This window comes from Aphelocoma coerulescens, chromosome 7 (genome assembly GCF_041296385.1).
Source record: "Aphelocoma coerulescens isolate FSJ_1873_10779 chromosome 7, UR_Acoe_1.0, whole genome shotgun sequence".
NCBI classification, from domain to species: Eukaryota; Metazoa; Chordata; class Aves; order Passeriformes; family Corvidae; genus Aphelocoma; species Aphelocoma coerulescens.
Window position 1 is genome coordinate 13633639 of NC_091021.1, and position 22915 is coordinate 13656553.

General features: G+C 39.6%; 1 protein-coding gene across 4 annotated transcripts in view; it reads right to left on the reverse strand.

The window, feature by feature from the left end:
* Positions 1 to 22915, reverse strand: part of PARD3B (par-3 family cell polarity regulator beta) — a 416855-nt gene that overhangs the window by 16366 nt on the left and 377574 nt on the right. For all 4 annotated transcript variants that reach the window (XM_069022266.1, XM_069022270.1, XM_069022267.1 and 1 more), the window contains one exon: positions 14412 to 14491. In XM_069022266.1, the coding sequence (XP_068878367.1) occupies positions 14412 to 14491 (80 nt within the window). The remainder of the gene's footprint in view (positions 1 to 14411; positions 14492 to 22915) is intronic.

Below are 22915 nucleotides of genomic sequence, written 5' to 3' on the forward strand. Positions count from 1 at the left end.
CATCAAGATACTTTGCACGGGGAAGTAAAGATAGAAAAACATCTTTGCTTTGCCTAGATACCAGACTGAGAAGAGGGAATACAATCTAATGAAGGACTTTGTGCTCCAGACTCATCCAGCCCCGGCCAAAGCCTCTGGATGTCAATGGAAGCATTTCAATGTCAATGGAAGCATTTCAATGATCTTTGGATTAGGCTCTTGTATAGAAGAATGGTATCTGAAAGGGGAGAAGAGGGCAGGGAGAGAATGAAACATCTGTATCCTGGAATGAAATCAGGAAGTTAAGGCCTGACAGCCTTAGACAGCAAATAAATACCTCGGGTACTAAATGTAAGTCGCTGAAATGCCTCACTTCAAGTGGAAACATTCCTTTTCAGTTGTGTCTTTCAGGTATTCAGAGAAAAGACCGACCAGAATGCTGCTAATTTATGTTTTACTGTTTGAGTGCCCATGATCTAGAAAATGGTACATACAGGCAAGTATGAAGAAACAAAACATTCTGCCAAGATGAACAGCACACCTCTGCTCTGTGGATGTTACATCTATCATTATTAACAGTATGGCAACTGGGGCAATGTAGCGGAGTGTGCCCTAATCTGCAGCATCATGTCTGGGACTATTACCAGAACCAGATGTTTCAGAGGAAGCTGCAATTTGTGGACAATTAACAGTTTGCATAGGTCTTACAGCATAAAAGAACCTCTCCTTTCCCCCTCAGATGCTAATTCAAACAAAAGCAACTATTGGTCTAAGCCTGGGTTTGCAGAAAGGTGCAGGTTTCAGAAACACAAAACACTTGATGACACTTCTGTACTTGCAGATGTTGATTCAAAAAAACCCCATATATGATAATATTTAACCTTGACAGACGTACTATTTGAAACCCATAGGAAAAAAGCACAATATAGTAGAGAGAGCCTGAGTTGAGCTGAGAAAGATGTGTTTTCCAAATCTCAATGTTAAATCTTTAATGCTGACTTGGGTTCCTCTTAAAAAAAAAAAAAAAAAAAAAAAAAGAAAGATGCATAATTCTACTGCCAGTAAAATAGGATTTTCTTTAAAAGAACTTTGCAATATTTCAAAGGTCCCTCTTTTTAATGACCAAAAAGTAAAAGAGAGAAACATCATACTATATCAAGCAGCTAGAATATAACCCATTACTCAAGAACATCATTACAGTTTCTAAATCAGAAAAGCACAAAGTAGCAATACCATTTTGAGGATGCAAAATTGTCTCTGTATACTAAAGACCCTTGAAAAACTTATAAAACTTGTGGTATAAACTAGCACAACTGAAAATGAAATATCCAAGGAGGAAAAGACCAGGGTTAAAGGTTCTGTATTGATTTTTTTTCCCCCTTACATTGGGATTAAAGCAATTTCAGCTGGGACCTAGAATTACAGATGTAATTATAATTTCCATTTATATTTTTAGACTGTGTACAAAGAAGTGTAATAATGGACAGCTGAAAATTTTCCATTGTCCATTAAAAATGAAATGTTTCTGATGAAATCTCTGTAAGACCAAGTACCACTGCAGCAATCTCTCAATAATAGAGCTTGCTTCAGATGTTTGGTGACAAGAGAGAAGGGAGAGTTGCCACCCCTTCATAAGAAGAAATCAAACCAAAATGACATAAAGGTTGTTATTCCCCTACATAATACTAAAGAGATTTCAGGTTACGATTAGTAACAAGCCTTTTCAAAGAAAAAGTCAAATTATCATTAAATAACCTTTCTTGACATTATTTACAGGGTATGTAACACAAAGCATTGCATTAAGGAGGCATTATTTAAACCACATAGGGTCTAGGGAGTGAAAAAGAGAAATTTCTCCAAGTACCACTGCCTGTCTGCCATCCTTCCTCCATCCTTTACAATGTCCATTTAAGCCCAGGTTTCCTGGAGGTCTCTGATAGCGAGGCAAATGACTGCTATTGAAAAGCAAAATGTATTCAAGGTAAAGCAGGTGCTTAAGTGCTCTGATGGATCTGGGCCTAAAAATTCAAGTTGTAAACCCCAACTCAATTTCAAATGACTAATTGAATTTGCCTTTTTTTTTTTTTTCTTAATTCCCTTTGGTTTTAAACCGATCTGCTCTGTGCTTTCTGCCACAAAACATGGTGCAGTCAGCACAGCTTTGTCCCACCACGCTGCTCCCGCTTGCCATTCCAGAGGGGCAAAGAGATCCATACAGAAATGCTCAAAAATGCTCAAACCTAGCACTGGTATATTCAAGCAGCCTAAATTCAGCCTAATTCCCGAGTCAGTGAGAAACCCAGATGCCTTTAGAGACCCCTACAAAGCTAATTAGACTACCAGAAGTCTACACACAGCAAAGTCACATGGGTTTTCTGAGCACAGCTACTGGGATCCTCAAAGCTTTTAACTGATTCTGGAAATCTTTAATCGCTGAATGTACAGTTGTAAACTGTGTTTGCTGTTTGAGCATCTTTGGAGGAAGGACTGTTGGCATTCTTTTTTCTACATGCTTTGTCACAGCTATTGTGTTGGCTGGTTGAGTTCAGTTCCAGAGTGTATCACTATTATCTCCTTAAAAAAGCAAAACAAAGGGAGAAACTGTGGCCATACCATGCTTCTAAAAATACATTCTTTCCATACTGAAGACAACTCAGTTCTCAGTAAACAAACATGCCTTTTCTTTAAAGCACAGTATCTCAGATTGAACCAAAACTCATAGCAAAATGCTAAATGAGCGACCAAAACCTGGTGACACATGGGTACATATACAGCAGTACACTAGCACTTAGATCCAAGCAAAAAGCAAGCCACATGGATTTTCACTGTGGAATCATCCTGAGATTGGTTTTTCTTGCCAGATTTTGCCATGATCTACAACAGACTGCTCTCAAAGCATCTCCCTTCCTTCACCTGTAAAACAAGAGCTATTTTCCTTCTTTAAATGAAGGAAAGTGCCAGCTACTCAGTATCCAAGGACCCCTGTTGGCTTGGGGTTTTGCTTGATAACCTGGGCTGGGTTTTGTTCACACATTTCCTGCCCTCTGGATGGAACTCTGACTGCCAATTTCCAAGGCACTGTCTCAGACTATCTAGTGCACAGATCCAATCTCCTTGCTGAATTACATCTGGGGTGGAACAAAAATGGCAGATAATTCACTTTCTATTAAAGTTAACACTCTCCTCCACTTGCTTCCCACGTATGTTATACAGTGGACGTGTTTGCATGTTCTGCTCTATTTTTTCAGCTGTTGCAAGCACACAAGCTATCAATTATACTCTATGCAGAGAGAAGATAGTGATTTGAGGAACGACTTCCAGTTTATATAACTCCTCACCTCATTACTGCTCAAACATTTAAATGAATGCTTTTGGGCAAGAGGCCTGAAGTAGAGATTCCTTAGGTGCTCTCTCCCCTGCCATTTCCCCCCTCATTGAATGGTTAATCAGAGCAGCATAATTCTTTAAAACTAATATTTATTCAAACAGCTGCAGGATCCCATCTGCTCATTCAGAACAGAGGACAGAAGCAGCGGAGGTCACAGCAATACCAGACAGAGCCAGCAGAAGTATGAGTTCTGCCAGTATCTCTATAGCCAGCCTAAGTTATGTTTGGCAGACAAAGGTTTTGAGTACAGCAAAGACACTACCATTACCCTAAAGATGTGGTTAAGTTTTTAGGATATGTATTGTGGTATTTAATATATTTTCAAAATAAAGCTTGTTGAAAGTCTGACTAGTGGCCTATGTGCTATTTAAGACCAACCACACGCCTACAAAGCTTTGCTGCTGTGTTTCTGGCATATCCACAACATCTTTACCTGTGGTAAATATGCTCCATAGCTTATGCAGATTTTCCCAAATAAGCATCCACAAAAGAACAGTACCACTGTGCATCTTATGCTTTGTTTATGCCATATTTGAAAGAACTGTTCTAGTAGAAAATTTTGCACAGGTGCTAAATGACAAAATTAGTGCTAATTTACATAACTATTAAATGCTAGAACAATGCAATCTTTTCCAAGCCTGGAGATGAGAGTAAAGATTCTTAAGAAAGCAGGAATTCATCTTCTCTAACAGGGTACAACAGGAGTTTTAGCTCTATGCTTGCTCTTAACAAAGTTACTGGTCCATCACCACTAGTGATCTGAATGTTTGAAATTCTTCAACAACCTTGAATTACATTAATTACATTTACTTTTATTTCACTTATATCTGTGATAAGATTGGATGGGCCGAAGAAGAACATATATAGGAAAAGATGTATTTCTTTTACTAGGATCTCCAAAATCTGGAGAGAAACTGCTAATGCTGGTGGGCAAAATTGTTGGTGAAAACAACAAGTAACCTAATCAGAGTTTATCAAATTACTACCAGACTGACCCAGACAGCAAAGAAATCAAAGAATATGCTCCAACAGTGGTTGTGTTTCAGTCTAAACTGACTGCAATCATTAGGAACACATCCATGGATTGCAGTGGTTCTGGCCCAGGCTTGTACTAGCTTCTAGTAAATTTCTAGCTGTTCTCAAGTGGGATCAACACATCTAAAGCATGACTTTCTACAGCATCATACTTGAAGAGCAACATAAAAGCCTTTGGTGAACACGAGCAAAGAAATTTAGACAAAACCCTCTAAAATGGAGACTTTTCTTCTGATATGTTTAAGACTTCTGCGCAGAGAAATTAAATATGTCACCTACTTATGGAATGGAAGCAGTTTGGCTGCCAATTGTCTGAGCTGTGTTGAAACAGCTGGTCTAGCAACTGTTTTTACTATTAAATTCTTCAGTGATTCTCTTAATCCCAAATTAGACACTTCTTTCCTTTAATCACCAGTTTATATAAAAGCTCTTTCCTCACAAGGCAGGGTTTCACCAAGGATAACAAACAACGGCAGGTCTGCTCAGCATGCTGCCCTTGTGTTTCTCTACTCCTCACATCTCCCCCACCCTGCTTCTCATTTCTCAGTGGGTGGCACACAGTGTGCTCACGACTCTGTCCCCTACATGTTTGTAAAAGAACACAGAACTGTATTTGAGGTCTTAAGATTTCACAGCCTGTCATTAAGCATGTAATTAAGACTGTCCACATACAATTCACTTTCCTACTTAATCATCATAACCTTTCCTCTTTCCTAAACATGTACATAAGGATACCTATAACTGACTCACTTTAAATGGCTTGCTATTAGAAGCTTGAAACTTGCCATTGTGACAGTACAACATCCTGTAGGGCTGTGTTTCTGATGTGGTGTTTTCTTGGTGGTTTTTTTTTTGTTTGTTTTTTCCAAGTATGCTTTGCAAAGATTGGATGGAGACAAAGGAATTGAGAACTAATATGGAGAACTAACTGCAGTCTGCCTCTGAGCAAAGGGTGCCACTGCAAAGCTGCTGTTTGCTCACAGGAACATAGCTGAGCAATGACACAACATACAAGAGGTTCATGTACAAAAATGAGAGCTGCAGGAAGCTTGCTCAAAAATTCCTGATCCAACATCCTCAAAAATAATACATATTTACACCTGATACTGTTGGTTTCCTACATTTTTCCTTTGTTAGTTGTTTTTGAAGCACATTTGCTGACAGCCATCTTTCAGCCACACCTCCAGACATATTTATCAAGGGAAAGCCAAAACCAAGAACTGCAGCAGAGTTGTCTTATTTTACAATGCTCTTTCTCACCTTTGCAGCCTAGAGCCCACACTTTTTGATCAGCTCTGAATTACAGCTCAGCACAAACAGCAACATTTTTATTCCAAATATCCGTACCTACAAAGCAGCCAGCTGAGCTTCCCAGTCTGCTGGTCTCCTGAGCCATTTCAATATCCATCTTAACAATGCAATGGATGTATTTGCATTTTGGAGCACACATCTTATTCCCCAGGTTTCACTCGGCACATCACTATGTTGATGCATTCTATGGGATATATGCTTTTGGTTTTTAATTTAATCTTCTTCTTAATTTGCATTCACTTATCTTTTTTCCACAGATCCTTCATCTCAACCTAACCATTTTGTACTGATACTTTTTTCTTTCATTAATATTTTGTTCCCTAACAGTTGTTTTGTTCTTTTACTCACTGGAGGCATAGTTAATACAGCTTTCTTTTCTGAGGCAATGTCTCCAAGACTTCATTAAATTTTATAATATTAATTCAAGTCCTTTTGTTCAAATGCAGTATTTCCCTCCATCTCCCATATTTTTAAGCTGAATTTGGTGCCCTCAGTTTGAGTGGGAGGTCCTTATGCCTGATTATACACTAAAATTCATACCAGATCCATGTTTTCTGTAAATGTGACACTTGAAAGTATTTTTATTTACTCCATATAGTATCTCCTTGCAAAAAGGCTGGCTGTTTAGTTTCAAAATATTAATTGACTTTTAAACTATTCCATATTGCATTAACTGGCTTTTTGCTATGAGGAGTTGACTGACTTATTAGGACAATTGACAAACCCCATCCCTGTCTGACTCCTTCCACACTTCCAAAGTATTCTTCTGGGACATCTGGCTTTTAGCGTTTTTTTTTTTCAAGCTATGTCCCAGTTGTTACAGACGTTTTCTTCGGTCAATTTTCTTTAGTTATTCCCATGGAAATTATAGAGGTGGCCTGCCAGCTGCAATCCATGATTTGGTGTCATGAACCTTGACCTTTCTGACTTTCTAAAGTATACTTTTTCATTATTTAGACTTAATTTGTCTTGGATGGAGGCATCATGTTCATTTCAAGTGATATTTCTATTTTATTAGAAAGCTGGAGGTATGTTTTACAACTAAATCTCCTTCCTTTTGTATTCACTGCAGAGAATTTCTGAAATTGTGATCCTGTTTACAAATTTCTTTCCTCCTGTCAGTCATGTCTTAGAGACACAAGACCATTTTTTGAAAGGTCTGTAGTACACTGACACTTTTCCTTCCTGCTCTGCTTTTAATGCCTGAGACTCTCGCTGTAGAAGGTACACACAGGTTATTTATGAACTCCGCACATTTTTGGACAAATGTGTTTTGACATAATATATGAAAAAAAGTCTTCAAGCTTCACATATGGCACTGAGGTGATGTTAGGTACCATTGCACACCTCAGCAGAGGGATGGAAACTGAGGTGGAAGAGAAAAAGTTGTAACAGAGCATTTCCAGCTCTCTGCTGCATGTATGTGTCACAAATCTGGTGTCCTGCTATAGATTTGGGCTCTGTCCCTGGGATACAATGATTTCCCTGACATCTCTTAGAGCCTGGGTAGTTTCCAGAGCAATCAATTTTAGTATCTTCCAGAGTTAAGAGAAGTTAGTTAGCCGAATCTTAAAACTGTTTGAAATTGGATTCAAGCTAATCTTTTAATGAGCACATCAGCTTGGTTCCCAAGCCTGGGCTCTAGCATGTAAGAATGATCTTTTTTCTTTGCCTGTATTTAATCTTGGCTGGTTTATTGCAACATATCTTGGAGGTCCTTGAATAGGACCACTATTTCCATTAAAACTGATTCTAAATTCACCTGCCAGCACTTAAAATCCAACTAAAACCACACATATATTTCATTTATAATGAGATTACCACATTGGAAGATACAGACAGACAAGATTTTGCTGCATTTTCAATAAAAGCACAGCTGTCAAGATAAAAATCATATTAAAAAAATATCCCTGAATTACTGGTATCACTTTAGATGATTAAAACAGAAGAGAAAGTTAATAATCAAGTACACTGGAGAATATAGTGTTTGAATATTATGTATATTTCACATGACTAGGGTGATGAAGTTAGTTGGGCCATTCATTTTTGTACCCTACTTAGTTCTAATCCTATTTAAGGCACCAAATTATCAAGTCCTCTTAGTTTTGAAGTTACACCAAGGGAATATTAAAAAAAATTATTTATATCAAAAATTAAAAAAGGCCATTTACAATTAGTTCTCAAATGTTTCTCTTGACCATCTCCTCTTATTTTAATCAGTATGAAAAATGAGGGAGATATAGACTTGATTCAGCCACCTGGAACTACACAATATTTTCCTATCAACCTGCTCTTCATTGGCTTCCACCCCTTTGGAGGGAAAAGCCTGGGCATTACTTAAAATATTGGGTATTATATTATGCACCAGAAGTTAACAGGCTCACCTTGTAGCTGTGTAACATTTGTCCAGTAACATAGGTTCACTGACAGGCCAAGATGTGGGTGATTCTGGACAGGGTTGATAAACTATTTCATTGCCATTAAAGTTTTGGCAGCCCTGCCCCCCTTCATGAGAGAGTATCTGCAGATGCTCTTTTTATCAGGTGAACATTGCTCCAATTTAAACAGTACTACAAGGCAGCAATGGTATTTATTCCCTGCAGTCTGCATCAGCATTGTCACCCTCTGCCTGCCATAAAGCCCCATTTTGGGCAAATAAAAAATAGAGGAAGTCGCAATTTCAGTAGAGCCATGTAAGGAAGTCAACTGGTGAGAGGAACAGTGAAAACCAGAGGCAGGCTGTTACTCAGGAGTGTCTGAGCACCAAGAAGGCATCAGGAAGATAACTTGGCAGAACAGCAGCCATGTGATGGGACAGAGCAATGCTGTCACTGAGAACCACTGTGCCACCACATGGCACTTGTCAACAGCAACACCGAGCAGGACGTGCCACCTCTCAGCTGATGGCCATAACCATGACTGCACTGCTGGATCAACCCTGTGCAACAAATTGGTAGATGCCAAGGAGGACTATAGATGCGGTATACAAAATAAGAAAGAGGACAGATTTTTTCCAACAAGTGATGGAATAGGTTAAATCAAAGTGATTCTAAGCAGAAAAAAAAATTAATTGTGACTTAAACCAGCATACAGGGAATTTTGGTTTAAATAATTCATTTTAAACCTTGCTTTTTCATCTGTGGTCCTTGGCTAGTCAATTCCCAGAGGCTGGGAATGCTCTGACAAGTTGATTTACAGCTAATTATAGTCTGCACTGAAACTGTGATTTCTTTTTTGTTAACCAAGAGAATACACTATATACATATTTAAGTAATGTCAGTATATTAATTTCAGATTCTGCTAGACAATGGTGAATGATGAGTCTTATTTAATAGACAATTAACTTTTTCTCCTGATTTGTGTCAAGTAAGTTTCTGATGATTTTTCCAGTTTTCAGGATTCAATTAAATTACAGAAATCTTGCATTTTGAAATAAACTTAGTAAAATAAAGGCAAGAACATGCAAATTCAAGAAGCAGCTAATGAAACATGCTAAGTAATCCATTTCTTCTGTGGGAGGAACCTTATCTGTTCACAATCCAGGTATTACCAAAACTTTGCTTTTGATTTGAAGGGCTCAAAATGTTTTTGACTCAACTCTAGAGGCTACCTCCTAAATTGACTGTATGGGTACTCTGGCCCCTTGAATCAATGCTGTTTTCATGCTCTACAGTGTAAGACCTAAGTCCTCAATGTATTTAATTTATTGAAAGGGAGGTGAAAACATAACATAAATGATCTCTGCAGAGAAATACTCAAGGGAAGGAATTTTTCAGGCTTGGCTCTTAAAATCTAGCAGAAAAAATATTTACCATAGTATCTAGAAACTGAAATTGGGTAATGTCAGACTTTAGGGGAAAAAAGGCGTAATCTCTTTAAGCAGTAAAATAATTAACCTCTGAAGAATGTAATGAATTCCCCACAATGTGACTTTCTAATTCCAGGTTAGATGCTTTTGTAAATACTTTTACAAAAGTAATGGGATGGATCAAAATTGAAATTTAGTTTGATGTAGAAATGTAGAAATGTAGAAAGTCTTGGAGGGCTCAGGCAAGGTGATCAGAATTGTCCTTCCTGGCATCATACCTAGAAATGGAGAGTGTGCTGCTTTCAGCTACTGCCTTAAGAAGTGCAAGTTGCATGGTCAATCTGAAGGGAAGCTTCCAGCATGGCAAGACCACCCCGATGCCACTGTAGGGCAAGGCTAGTTCCTTAATCCATTTCCAAGTTTCCCAGTTTCAGGATGCGTGTTACATTTAAGACAGACATTCTTGTGAGCCAATTACCAGTTTGCTCAGCAGTCTTGTTCCAGCCACAGCAATACAGCTAAACCCATCTACACAGCCTGAACTCATTTTTCCATGCTAGCAGTTATTTTCTAATGCTCTCACAGCCTTTCTGGCCCTCCCCCTTTCCTTGACATAAATGTGTTCTTCAATAATACAAGAATTCCAGAGAAAGTCTGAAGTACTAATTTTCCATTGGAATCAGCATTTCTTATTGGAAAGATGGCTGAGCTTTCTAATCCACACTCATCATGTCAACCAGCGTGCCGTCTCAGTGTCTGTCAGTCTGCTTTTGGTCACAGCCAGCTTTTCCACCACCACAGAAAAGAACGTGTCCTTGAACATGAGGCTTCTCCAAACAAGGCTGCCATTAGCAAGACTGTGATTTACATTAAGACAACTTCCATAAAAGCAAGCTCAAAAATAGAACTATGAACAAACAGAGCAGCTTCAGCTTCTTATCTGTTCCATAGCTCTATCAGGAAAATATTCTGAATTACACCAAGAAAGTAGGCATTAAAAATAGTTTAAGAGATACCAATGTTTTTCTGGCTCCCACAACCTTGCCCTGCTCTTCTTCCCAAAAGAAGAGGTATAAGAGGTGTAAGAATCAAGCCATTCTCCTCCTAAGCAGAAGGATTTAACATTGCTTAATACTACTACTCAGCACTACTTAGCTGTAGCCTCAGGGCAACACATAAGTACTGAGTGCAAAGAACTGTATCGCTCTCGCAAAGCCTTCCATTCTGTCTCTCCCACTTTGCTGCTTTTCTGCACAGAACAGCACAATGCAGTGAGAGATGAAGACCTGCCACTCTCCTGCCACAGCCACTTATCATTTAATTCAGATGTTTGCCTCTGTAGACATTTCCAAAGCAAGCCTACAGGGTGGCATTATTTTACCTAGAAACTTAACTATGTAGCTCAGCTTGCCACTCCTTAGACCAGTCACACAGAAAGCCTTTCTTCAAAGGCTGCTGCCTCCTTTTCCCCTTTTAATTAAACATGTAACCTTACACAGGAACAGATCCTCTACTCAAAAGGCAAAAAGCACATAACTGACTTCAGTGAGACCAGGACAGTAATTTGCTGCTGCACCTACTGAAAAGACAAGCACACTTGACAGCTGAATTCCTCAAATAGGGTTAATACAGACTTGTATCACCTGAATTTGGCCCATAATACCTAGACTAAAATTAACAGCTTCAGAGAAAAACAGAAAAAATAAAAAATAAAAAAGGCAAAGCCACAATGATGTTTCAAAGCTTAGAATTTAACAAACCAGCAGCAGGTATGTTCAGATTTGACTCCATGCAGGAGGCATGCCTTTGCAAAGGAATGGGACAGTGTCTTAGGGGCATAAAACACTCATAAAGATATTTGGCAGGTGAACATTCCTCCTTCTTGCCCAGTGGGGAGGAAGACAAAAGCTCTCTTCCTTAATTTGTCCATGCCCACACACACTGGCATGAGTCCTGCTGGCTTTCAGGTGAGCAGGACAGTTTCACTGTGTAGGTCCCAGCTACTCCTGACACAGCACAGATCCCCTCCTCCCTCCTCATCCTGTGAAACTGGCTGCAGTCCAAGCGCTTTCCTCTCCTTTCTTGTGTGTGCCACACCAGAGCGGCAGGCAAAGGTCATATCCTCCTGGACTCAACACAATATTGCAATAGGAATTTGTTTCCCAGCATCTACAACCCTCATCTGAAGCCTCTGTAAGTATCTCTTATTAAACTGGGCTTAAATGGCTAAGTATGCAGACAGTTCCATATGGCATCCATACCAAATGCAGCTCAGTGGCCTCACCACAGTGAGGACAGCACAAGAGAAGGGGAATAAACCCAAGGGCAGGAAGCTGCGAACTAATACTAAAATGCTGGAGAGAAGAAAGCTACTCTTTTGAGGAAATACTACCTCTTTATTTCTTTCTACATTCCTGTTTCTTTCTCTTATTATTTTTTTTTTTTAATGATGCTGCTCATTACAGTAGTTTTCATGGATCCTTCTCCGAGAATAGGTTGGCAAATGGGTGGTTTTTACCTGGATTCCTCTATACTCCTGGGCAGTCAGCCACAAGAACAAAAGAAATCACTCATTTCCATTAGTGGCTGGCAATGAGACTGCATCCCCTTCGTCTGGATTTAGACTTCACTGTACAATCTAGTCATTTGTGACTGCCAGGGCTTAATTACTGCAGTAACACGAAACTGCAAAACTTACAAAACTGAAGTATAAAAAGCAGCAACCGACTGCTGAATTTCAGGCACACCCAAGGGTGTGACATCCCAAAGCTCTGCTCCTTCCAGGGTGGAAACCCTCTGGAGACACGGGTTGGTGTGCGCTCAGCAGTGTGTGTTTGGGTTGGGAAGCACAAACAGCCCTGCTGAAGTGCAGGTCTTCTCACTCTCCAGCATAATCTCCTTAGGCATGCAGAGAAAGGACACTTTCACAGTGATCTTCAAAAGCTTAGGGAATATTTGGGTGACTTTGTAAATGGAGAGTTCCAGCCAGTTAAATACTCAAACCTGTCATAAGAGCTGGAGAGTTGTGTCTCCAGCAAGTTAAATGGAGGTTTGGGGAACAGCACTGTAAAATTAATGATCTGATTCAGATGAATCTACTTTTAAAAAAACCAAACCAAAACCAAAACCCCAAAACCAAACAAAAACACAGGTTGTAGAGATGAGCAGTACACACACTGAGGATGCAGCAGTTTGGAGAGGAACAGGACAGAAGGGATACAGAGAACGCTTACTACATAAAGCAAGGGCATGTCTACATCTGCACTGTAGTGCTCACTTCTGGTCATTCTCCCTTGAAAGGAATACTGGGGAAATCAAACCAATTCTGGGTTATGGAAGTTACTTCACTGGGAAATTTTCAGTTTACAATGCTTGAAAAAATACAGTTAATTTTCTTAAAGGGAAAATGAATAAAAGAAGACATGATACACAAATATAAAAATTGCTATAGAGAGTTACACTGGGCACCAATTATGAATTTAGTCTTGTAATTAACAAGGAAGTACTCAACAAAATGGAAGTCAAAAATAAATAAAAAAGGAGTGTATATAATTAAAGTACACCTAACTAACATGCAAAAATCACTGCTAAAAGCATGCTGAGGAAACATGAGTGTTGGAGGACGGTGAAAAAAGATGGCTATTTACCCAGAAGAGTACATACCCACAGTCAGCCAGGAAATACATACAAGACACACTGCTGGAAAGCAGATCTCTGATAGAAAAGCCATTTACTGCACAGGATGAATCTCCAAGAAAAAATGTCTGACAAATATCATTTGAAGGCAGTAAGTAAACTGCAGACACATCCTTTGGTTTAGAAACCACACACATTAAAAATGCCTACAGACATCCAACAATGTCTTGCGAGACAGCTTTTATATTCTGGTTAGCAAAAGTAAAATATTCTTTGTATTTTCATCTGGAATTGGACATAGCATTACGTATTTATCAGTCTTTCAGTGACACCTTTGAATGTAAATAGCTGAATGGAGAAAGAGAAAGAAAAAAGAAAGAATTCACTGATTTCCTAAATGCCAGCACTACTTCACAACAAAAAAAATCCTTCTTGCTTATAGATACCTATTTCTGTTTTGCTTTTACAAATCAGCCTGCCTGTAGATCCACGAAGTGGATTGGACCATGCCTCTGAGGACTTGCCCAGCCCTCTAATTCTAAAGGGGGAATATTTTCCTATTTTTGTTTTCCTCTCCCTGCTTCCCACTATCTCATCTAGCATCCTCTCACTCCCCTTTCTGGCTTGATTTATGTTACGCTCCACTATTAGAACTCCCATAGAAACGGGGCTGAAATCCCTGAAATGTTTCCTTTTTGTTATGCCCCACCGGTTCCAGACTAGAATTACTCTTCATTGAGTTGATAAGGATTAAAAATTAAAAAAACCCCTCAGAGAATTCACTCTCATTTCCAGAGCATTCAGTTGAAGCACAGAGATGCTCTACTGGAAGAGGACTGCAGTCAGACAGTCCTTACAGCAACAGTGGGACTTCAGTATCTGTGGCAGCTGTAGTGGAAGCTTTCCACAGCAACGTTCTGTCAATGCCAGCTAGGATTATATCACTACAAACTCAGTCATTTATGCCCTGCTACGACCTGTTATAACTCTTACAGAGCCAGCTCCCTCAATGTCATGTTCTCTACCTGTGGATCATGACTCTTGCTGACATGTTCAATGAGAGACCTGTTATAAAAATTCAGAAGTCCAAATTAATAGTACAGGTATAAAATGGCAGTAAATCAGCAGTAAAAGGTGACAAGACAAAAGTGCAGAATAATCTCTCATGTTAGAGCCGGACATCAGCTGTGGGCTGCTTTCCCTCCCCATTGGAAGGAGGGTGAGTCAGTGTGTGCACAAGGCTCGGTGCTGTACCTGGGTAAGGATGCATACTGCCTTTCCACCCCCTCGAAGTGAAGATTGTATGAGCTCCCATCTGGACCCTTTCCAGGCACCTGTGGAGAGGAGAGTAATTAGAGATGAAGATCAATTATGCAGCCCAGCTACTAACAATGCATCTCAAAACGATAAGCAGAGAACACATGATGCTGCAACATGCCAAAATCAACAAAAGAAAGGCAGGGGCTCAAAGAAGCTTCAAATCCATACATAATCTTATCACTGCTAACAAGAAAGGCTTCTGTATCAAAGAAGTGTTTAGAGCAGGTACAATCTTCAGAGCTTTTCCCTCATCTACCTACTAGCTGGGATACTCTCTCTCTTCTTCCCTGGCTGGTCCTCCTCCTGGAATTCAGTAAAATGAGGACATCACCTAACTAAGCACACCCCTTCTGATTACAGTGGCGTAACTGCCTGAATCCAAGCCAACGTCTGCGTTTTTCCCCTCCACTAGCTTGTTTTGCTTAAGTATAAAATACAATACACACAGGTTTTCTTTCACTCTTAACACAAATCCAGAAACTTTCCCTAATGCCACTGCAAAGCTAAGCATCCAGCTGGGAGTTAAGTGCATTTATGATGCTCTGGTGCCATTTCAAAAGTGCAGCATTAGCGCACTCAGTCAAAATGCCAGCGCTACTTGGTTTGTGTTCAAGATGGCAACCGGCATTGGCTGTGGAGCACAATTCTATCAGGAAGGCTCCAACCGGGTACCAAACGGTGAACTTCAATGCTTTTAGCACACAGGAGTTCTCCCAATTTCACTCACTCAATGCCTGCTGATGGCCCAAAGTGTTAAGAGCCTTGTTAAAATGGAGCTATTAGTCTTTTCTTCCATAAATGGAGGAGGCTCTGACTGCCTTCACTGTTTCCTACATTAGTATGTATTCCTATTCCGGTGCTGCTAGAATCAGCAGTTTTATAAAGCAATATACTAAGAGGCCATTTAAAATCCCCTTCCCCTTTTACAGATTAATAGCAGAAAGGAAGATTTAATGCTTTTTCAAACATTTTTAACAATTCTTTAAAAAGAAAGTAATAAATCACACCGAGCTTTCGGCAAATGCCCGATTAGAAAAAAGAGAAAACAAAAATTAACATGTTTTTTGCATTCTGTAGGTTAAAGTACATTTCTGTCAGTCCTGTAATTTATGCACAATACACCATTTTCACTGAAGAGATATATAAGCCCATGCAAAGAGAAAAGTTGTGCATTCAGGTGTGTTAAGTGTTGTCTACCTTTACAAAGCATTTCTGTGTACGTTACATAAGCCAAGTCCAATGCAAAGAGAAGCAGTATCATTTGGAGCTACTTGGCAGGCTTAGAAATTATTCCAGACAAATATTGTTATACACCTTGGCACTCATCAAACATCCAAGATATTTGCAAGTGAAAAAAATTATTTAGTATGGGCCTCTTGCAAGCTCTCCTCTATCTCACTCAAAACAGAAAGGAGTCCTCACAGAACTGTTTGCCACAAGAAATAACCACCTCTGATTTGAAATGACCCATGCTTTAGCAGTACCTGACTTGGATGAGCAAAAACTAGCAATAATTGCCCTACATTTCAAAAAGAGGGCAGTAGGCTAAAGGGATCATTCATTCATTTTTTTCACCAGAAAAAGTAACACGCAGAGAGACTTTATACAATCACTTAGGTGAAGAGTCACAGCCACTTTGGCTGTTCTTACACTACTAATTTCATCAGGTTCATAATTTCCCTTAAGTTCCCAGGTACATTGGTGACAGAAGACCCTTCAGATTTCTCCTGTTTTATGAAGAAGAATGAGAAGAAAAGAAAAAAATGTATAATCTGGTCTCTCACCATAAAAAACATGTAGTACATGGTCTACCTGTGCAGCTGTAGATAGGTTATTAATTATGTGCATGAGCCTGGTAATGGTGAATTCACAGCCCCATGTGAGTTTCCTGCACTCTCACACCTAAAGGGAGTAACAGCAGCCAGGCAACATGAAAAAACACACTCAGAATTGTGCCAGCATCAAGCAGCAATCCCAAAACTTATACCAATGACCAAAAGTAAAAAATATTTACATCACAAGGCCTTTTTTCAGCCTGAAAACACCCCTTTTTTGATGGTTTCCTACAGACCAGATAGAAGGCAATACCCCCTGCCAGGTCTGTTTGTATATATGATTTGAGAGACAGTTACCATAGAAACACCCTGGTGGTGGATACACAATTTTGCTAATTTGGATCCATCGAGCGGCTGAGTCTCCACACCCTATATAAAACCCCCAGTGCACTGGAAAAGCATGCTCTGGCTCTGCACAGCTAATTAAAGGCTCAGCCATTTCTTCTTATTTCCCTTCTCCATCTGTCCATGCGACAGTAAAAGCGTATCATCACTCAGCCTGGAGTGCCAAAATGGTGCCTGGAATAAAATACTACCCTGATGAAAAGAGAAATTGTGAAAATAGAAACACCTCCTTAGTAGAAGTTATTTATGTTTCAGAAAGAGTCAAAGCAAAGGGTTCCTTTGCTGCCTTCTACAACAAACTAAGCTAAAAATCGGTGTGAAATGTACTAATTAGTACGATCAAAATATTCCAGCTTCTCCTCCTTTCCTAAAAGAGGACATATGCAGCTGGCCCTCAGACCAGGTGTGGAAGTTTTAACCACTTTAGTAGTTAATAATCACAACATCTTCAGGCAAACAAACAGTAATCTTAATAAAAATGGATTAAAACCTGGAAGTCCTATCAAAGCCAAATGGGTGGTGAACACAAGGTGACCAGCAAGGTGGGAGCTGACAGGAGGTGAAGTGCTCAGCTGAGTCCCTACAGATGCAGCTGGAAGGGCTTAGGAGACCAACACCCCAATCAATAGAGAACATGACAGCAGGTGAAATTTCACAAATGTATGGTAATGCACAACAGAGAGAATGATCCAAAATATGCTCCTGTATTTTTAGGGTTTCAATTAACAACATCAACTTAAATAAGTGCCATCATTATGAACAGTTCATCTCTTAAGAGCGGCCTCAACTAACAAGCAAAACATGAATATGCAAAAATAATGGGCAGAGATAAACACAGAAACAGCCATCACCCTATCAGTGCAATTAAAAGAGCAGCATGCTTAAACTGAGGAAAGGAAATACTATCTTTATCAAAAAACAACAACAAACAATTCATGAAATGTAACTGTTGCAAAGCATTGGTATGGGCAAGACCTTTGTGGAATGTAAAACTAATAAACCGGATACAAATATGATTCAAACCAACTAACATCCGGTCTTTGACAGGCTGAAGAGAGGCAAAGCCTCGGAGAGCTGAATGGGAGAGCAGAACCTCTGCACCAGCAGGTTATTCTCCTAATTGCCCCTTTGGGAATCTCAATCACAGCAGTGCCCACACTTGGAGACAAGGTACCAGAGGAACTGACAAGACACTGCCTCCATATAGCTCAATGCCTTCATGGTCAGGATTTTCTGTGTGCCAGAGAGGTGTTTTTTCTACATGGCTAGTGAATGTTTTTGTGGTTTAAGTCTCCTTTTGTAGAAACGGCAATTTCCACTAGCAGACGAGACTTCTGTGATAGAAATATACCACTTCAGAAAATATCCTATGACATCTCTGCATCCTTAATTAAACCCCTGCCAGTTCCCAGAAGCAGAACCAGGCTGGTGGAAGTGCAGACTGAAGGACAGTGTGGGCACTATGTACTGCTCTCCTCTCTCCATGTCCACAGCCTTCAGCAGGGGACCAATCTGAAAAGCCAAAAGGCAGCGAAGAATGAGTGAAGGCTGGGGCTCCCTACATTTCCCTAGACAATTAGAATTTGTACTTTTATCAAAACAGAAAATCGTAGGAAGATTAACAGTTTCACATTTCACATGAAGATGCAAAACAGACAGAAATAGAAAGCAACTGTAAAGAAAAAGATGAAACAAAAGCAGTTCAAGTGCCAGTGCAAGTGATGTCCCCAGCAAACACGGTAACTGCAGGTCACTTTGAGGAGTTTTTTAACACATGGAAGTGATAAGCTAGCAGTGAGTATCCCTAGCCTGTGAATAGGGACTAGGAGAAGGTCCCAGAAAAATAACAAAATGAGGTGGTATGAATCTGCACTTGTAGATCAACCCGGAAACAAATATCTTAGAGCATTCAAACATCTGCAAATGCATTCTAAGGTATAAATAGAGTATACCTGCAAGCAGGTGTCTTGGGTAAGTCTGGAATTTGCCTACAGGAAAATTCTGAGGTTGCAGAATAACAATTGTTTAAAGGAAAAGAAAGCATTTACTTAATCCTGAAGCTCCTGCCTATCTTGAAAATTGTACAGAAAAGTGCATGAGACTGTTTTTTCCCCAGGAGATCCTGCATTTCATTCCCTCTCACCTTATATTTCCTTCTTGGAGCATTTGTTAAGGGTACAATTCTAGCTGCTAGCAGGAAAGCCTCTCTTGCCCATTCCTTATGGATCAAGGTGTTCGGGGTTGGACAGATGTTGCGGTACAAAAAATAACAACTACAGCCATCTTTTTTGAAGTTTAAGCTTCATGAAACCAGAACTGACTTCTTCTTGTGCATCCACACACAGCTCAAGGTGAGAGCTACCAAACTGCAAATAGAAATCAGCAACAACTCTTTGCCCCTACCAGAAGAATTCAGCAGGACAGTGTGTTTTTGCCTGGGGCTCTACTTCTTCTCATAGATTCCCACCTGACTCCCTGCTCAAGGTCCATCCTGAGTGAAGTCAGCACAGTGAAAACCCAAGACCATGGATACTGCTTATAAGGAAAATAAATGATGCAGAGCCATTTTCCAGTTGGCTGTCTCATAAAGTTGCAGTTACTGTTCCCTCTCCTGCAGGTATTTAGACTTGCATATAGCAAACTTCACCATCATCGCAGAGGCCAGTTTGTTACAAAAATTCTTTTAAAGCGTTTTAACCAGCTATAGAAAAACCACTGCTCAGAGACAGAAGTTTCTCACTGTTGAAAAAGAATAATATACAGTGGGTGTTGCATTCAGGATTATTAATTCTTCACTTAAATGCTAAGCATCTCTGTCCTTTTACTTTTGCTTCTTAACCCTTTGTTTCCCTGGCTTCTGAACAATAAGCCTCCTTTAAACATTTATATTACCATTAAGATCAGAAAGAAAATTTGGACTATGTGCTGCCCACTAAGTAAGTAGCAATGGCATAACTTCCTCAAGGCTGATGTGATTTTAGTGACACATTTGGGAATCCAGGGCAAAACACTGCTGACTTATTTAAAATTAAGGGAGATCAGGAAAAGCTTATGGACATAGGAGTCCTGGGACTCCTAACTTTTTCACTTGTTCACTGTGTATGCTCAGAAAAGTCACTTGAGCTTGTGCACTGTGGTTTTCTACCCATAAAAAATGGCAGGATACTACCATTGTATTTTATATGACTGCACTATAAGACAGGAGCCACCCCAGGAAGGCTGCAGAGTGAAGCTTCTGCTCTGCCATCAATCCAAGTGCTTTGAAAATGCCACCCAGTTTTGCTTTTTGCCTGAAAGTCTGTGTATAAACATGACACATAGAACTGCTGCATTGCTTAGTACATTTTTCAGTAGTCTTGTGATCATCTGCTAAAGGACTTGATTCAGATGCTGGTTTGACCTCTGTTCTCAAAGCTCTTCTTTTGTCTGTGAGCGTTTCTAATCACATGGGTTGAGATTCAGCATGCCAAAAAAGAGCCGTGGTATAACGGAATTTGCCCTTTAACCTTCAGGTCTCCCCTCTGCTGAGACACAGTTGGTTTTTGTTTTCAATTAAGTGAAAACTGAAGAAAAACGGAGAGGTAAAAGTGGATTTGTTCCCCACCTTGGTCTCAATGTTTCATACACAGGTGAAGCATCAAAATTCACCCATTTATTTTTTGCATTTTAACTTTGCCTGGTTCTGGGAACTGCAAGTGAAATTTAAGAGCACAATTTGACTTGCTAACACTTTCTTTAGCTGCTAAAACAGAGGCGGGTGATGTAAGGCAGTGAACTGGATGTTCCATGTGAAATGGAGGAAGTTGATCGATGGGGTCTTCTTAATTCCTTACTGCTGTGATATCCTCACTATCCCACCCTCAAAGACCGCCAGCATTTCCACAGAAAGCACATTTTCTTCCATCCAGTTTTTTTTATGTTTTGCATCAAAAGGTAAAGATTAAAAATTCTACCAGTGTCTACAATTCAAAAGAATTTTCCTGATGTTTTCCTTACAGACACAAAGACGGATATATTTTGCTTTCCTGGTTTTGCAATGAAAAGTTGAAACAGTGATTTTGCGTTATTATAACACTCATCATTTCTCCCTCTAATTTGGATGGTTTTTAATAAAGCTCCATTGATTCCTCTGAAAGAAATCCCTCCTGGCAAAAGCAGAACACACACGCTGATTGCTAAATATGCAGCAATTATCATATTCAGCAGCGTACTTTAATATCTTATTTATAGATGTATCTATCTATAATTTGCTTTAATTAAGTTGCATTGATTTTAACGGCAGAAGTAGTCCTCGAAGAGGAGTCTAATGTTTATGAGCCCATTGGTACTGCTTTGCCATTATTTGGTAGAAGACAGCACCTTTAATACTTATTTTTGATATTCACTAAGCGGCTGCAACGGCAAACCAAGATGATGTTCCACAGGAACTCTCAAAACCACCACCACCAATGAAGAGAGAGAGCAGCACTTTCACCTTCTCTGTTACAAACTTGCTTCTTACAAACAAACTTGTTTCCAAGAATAAGGAAGGGAGCAGTATCTTCCCAGCAGATCCTGAGCTTGTTTTTCTGTTCCGGCTCCATTTTACAGGTATCTCAGGACTACAATTGTCAGAGGTTCTCAAATCATGGTCCAATGTCTTCAAGCTTGTTTTGGGTAGTGTGGCAAATAACTAAAACTTTTTTATGTTCATGTCAACAGAAAATATAGGTTAAATAATTTGGGTAGGTGAATCAATGGATGGCTATAAGTGCCTGCTCACGGCCCAATCACCTAGCCATGACCTCACAGTCTCCTAAAGTTCTGTTTTGTGGGCTCAGCCCCAGGGAATGTTGTGCTTTCTTTTTGTTAAGCACACACTCACTTTAAGCATTTTATACTAATCTGGTTTTGAGATTATCCCAAAGAACACTTGATGCTATTAGAACCGTAACTAAATTTGTCAAAAAACATCTTGAAGAACAAAAGCAAAGTATAGCTCACTAGGAGAGTCACACTGCCTTGGTTTCTGCTGGGTGCCACCACATACCGCAGCCCTGATTCAGGAAAGCATGCTAAATACTGAGGGGGGTTTTATTTTAATTTCAATAGCATCTGATTCCTCTTGGAGGCATTCCCAAAGCTAACATACACCTGCATCTCTTGGTACCTCAATCTCCTTTATGAGTGAAAATACATGGGAAAAACCTTTATATCTCTGTATCCTGAACATGTCTTCACACATTTGAATACAGCATTCCATTGATGATGATTTTGGCATCCTCATCTCTTAAGTAAATTCCATAAGATATTCCTGGTTTGTATCAACTGAGACTTTATCTCAGACTACCAAGGTAGTTTTATAACATTACTTATGCAGATCTTAATGTATCATTCCCTGTAAGTATTTTTTTAAAGTGAAAAATAAGCGCTGTTTTTTAAAACCACTGTCTTTTGGAATATATCAGCACTAATTTTATAAGAATTGTTCACGTTAAAATGCAAGGGCATGATCTCAAAGGAAAAGCACCGAAGTAGCTATGCAAGTACATTTTCAGTTTCTGGTCATCATTTTTCACTCACTGATTATTGCTTAAGTGTTGATTAATAGTTATGTTCATGCTGCTAGAATGCATTTCCCTTGGATGAGAAAAACATCCTTGTCCAAAGGAAAAAAGAGACAGTAATCAAACCATCCTTCCTCTTCCCCATAAGAAACACAGACACACACTCCAGAGTCACTGATGATCTTAGTTTTGCTGTTGAATAGGTTTGAAAATTTTCACTTAGAAAATCAGCTGTATGCAATCAGAACACTACTTGGTTGGTCCGATTGCAAGGCAATTAAATGCTCCCCTTCTGACTGTTCCTCTGTACAGACATATACATACACATGCTCACACACAAATGTACAAACTCAGAGTCACTTGTCCCTTCTCCCTATGCAATGAACACCAGGAACACTGAGAACAGCAGTGTTCCATGGTGGAATTAAGAAGGGCTGATTATCTCATGATTTACTCTTCCTCCTTGGTAATGCCCTACCTCTTGTTCAAGGAGGTGAAACTAATGGTTTAGATTTAGAGGGAGCAGAAAATTCTCTATAAAGGCAATAGACTGAGGAAAATACAAACACAGATGGGAACTTTAAAAGGGAAACAGGCTGTTCCCATAACAGTTTAAAAACATGGCAATTGCCTTAGTTTTGTAGAAAACAAGCTCTCAGCATTTGCTGTATCTTGCAACACTAAAGAGAGAGAAAACAGCAAAGATGGAGGT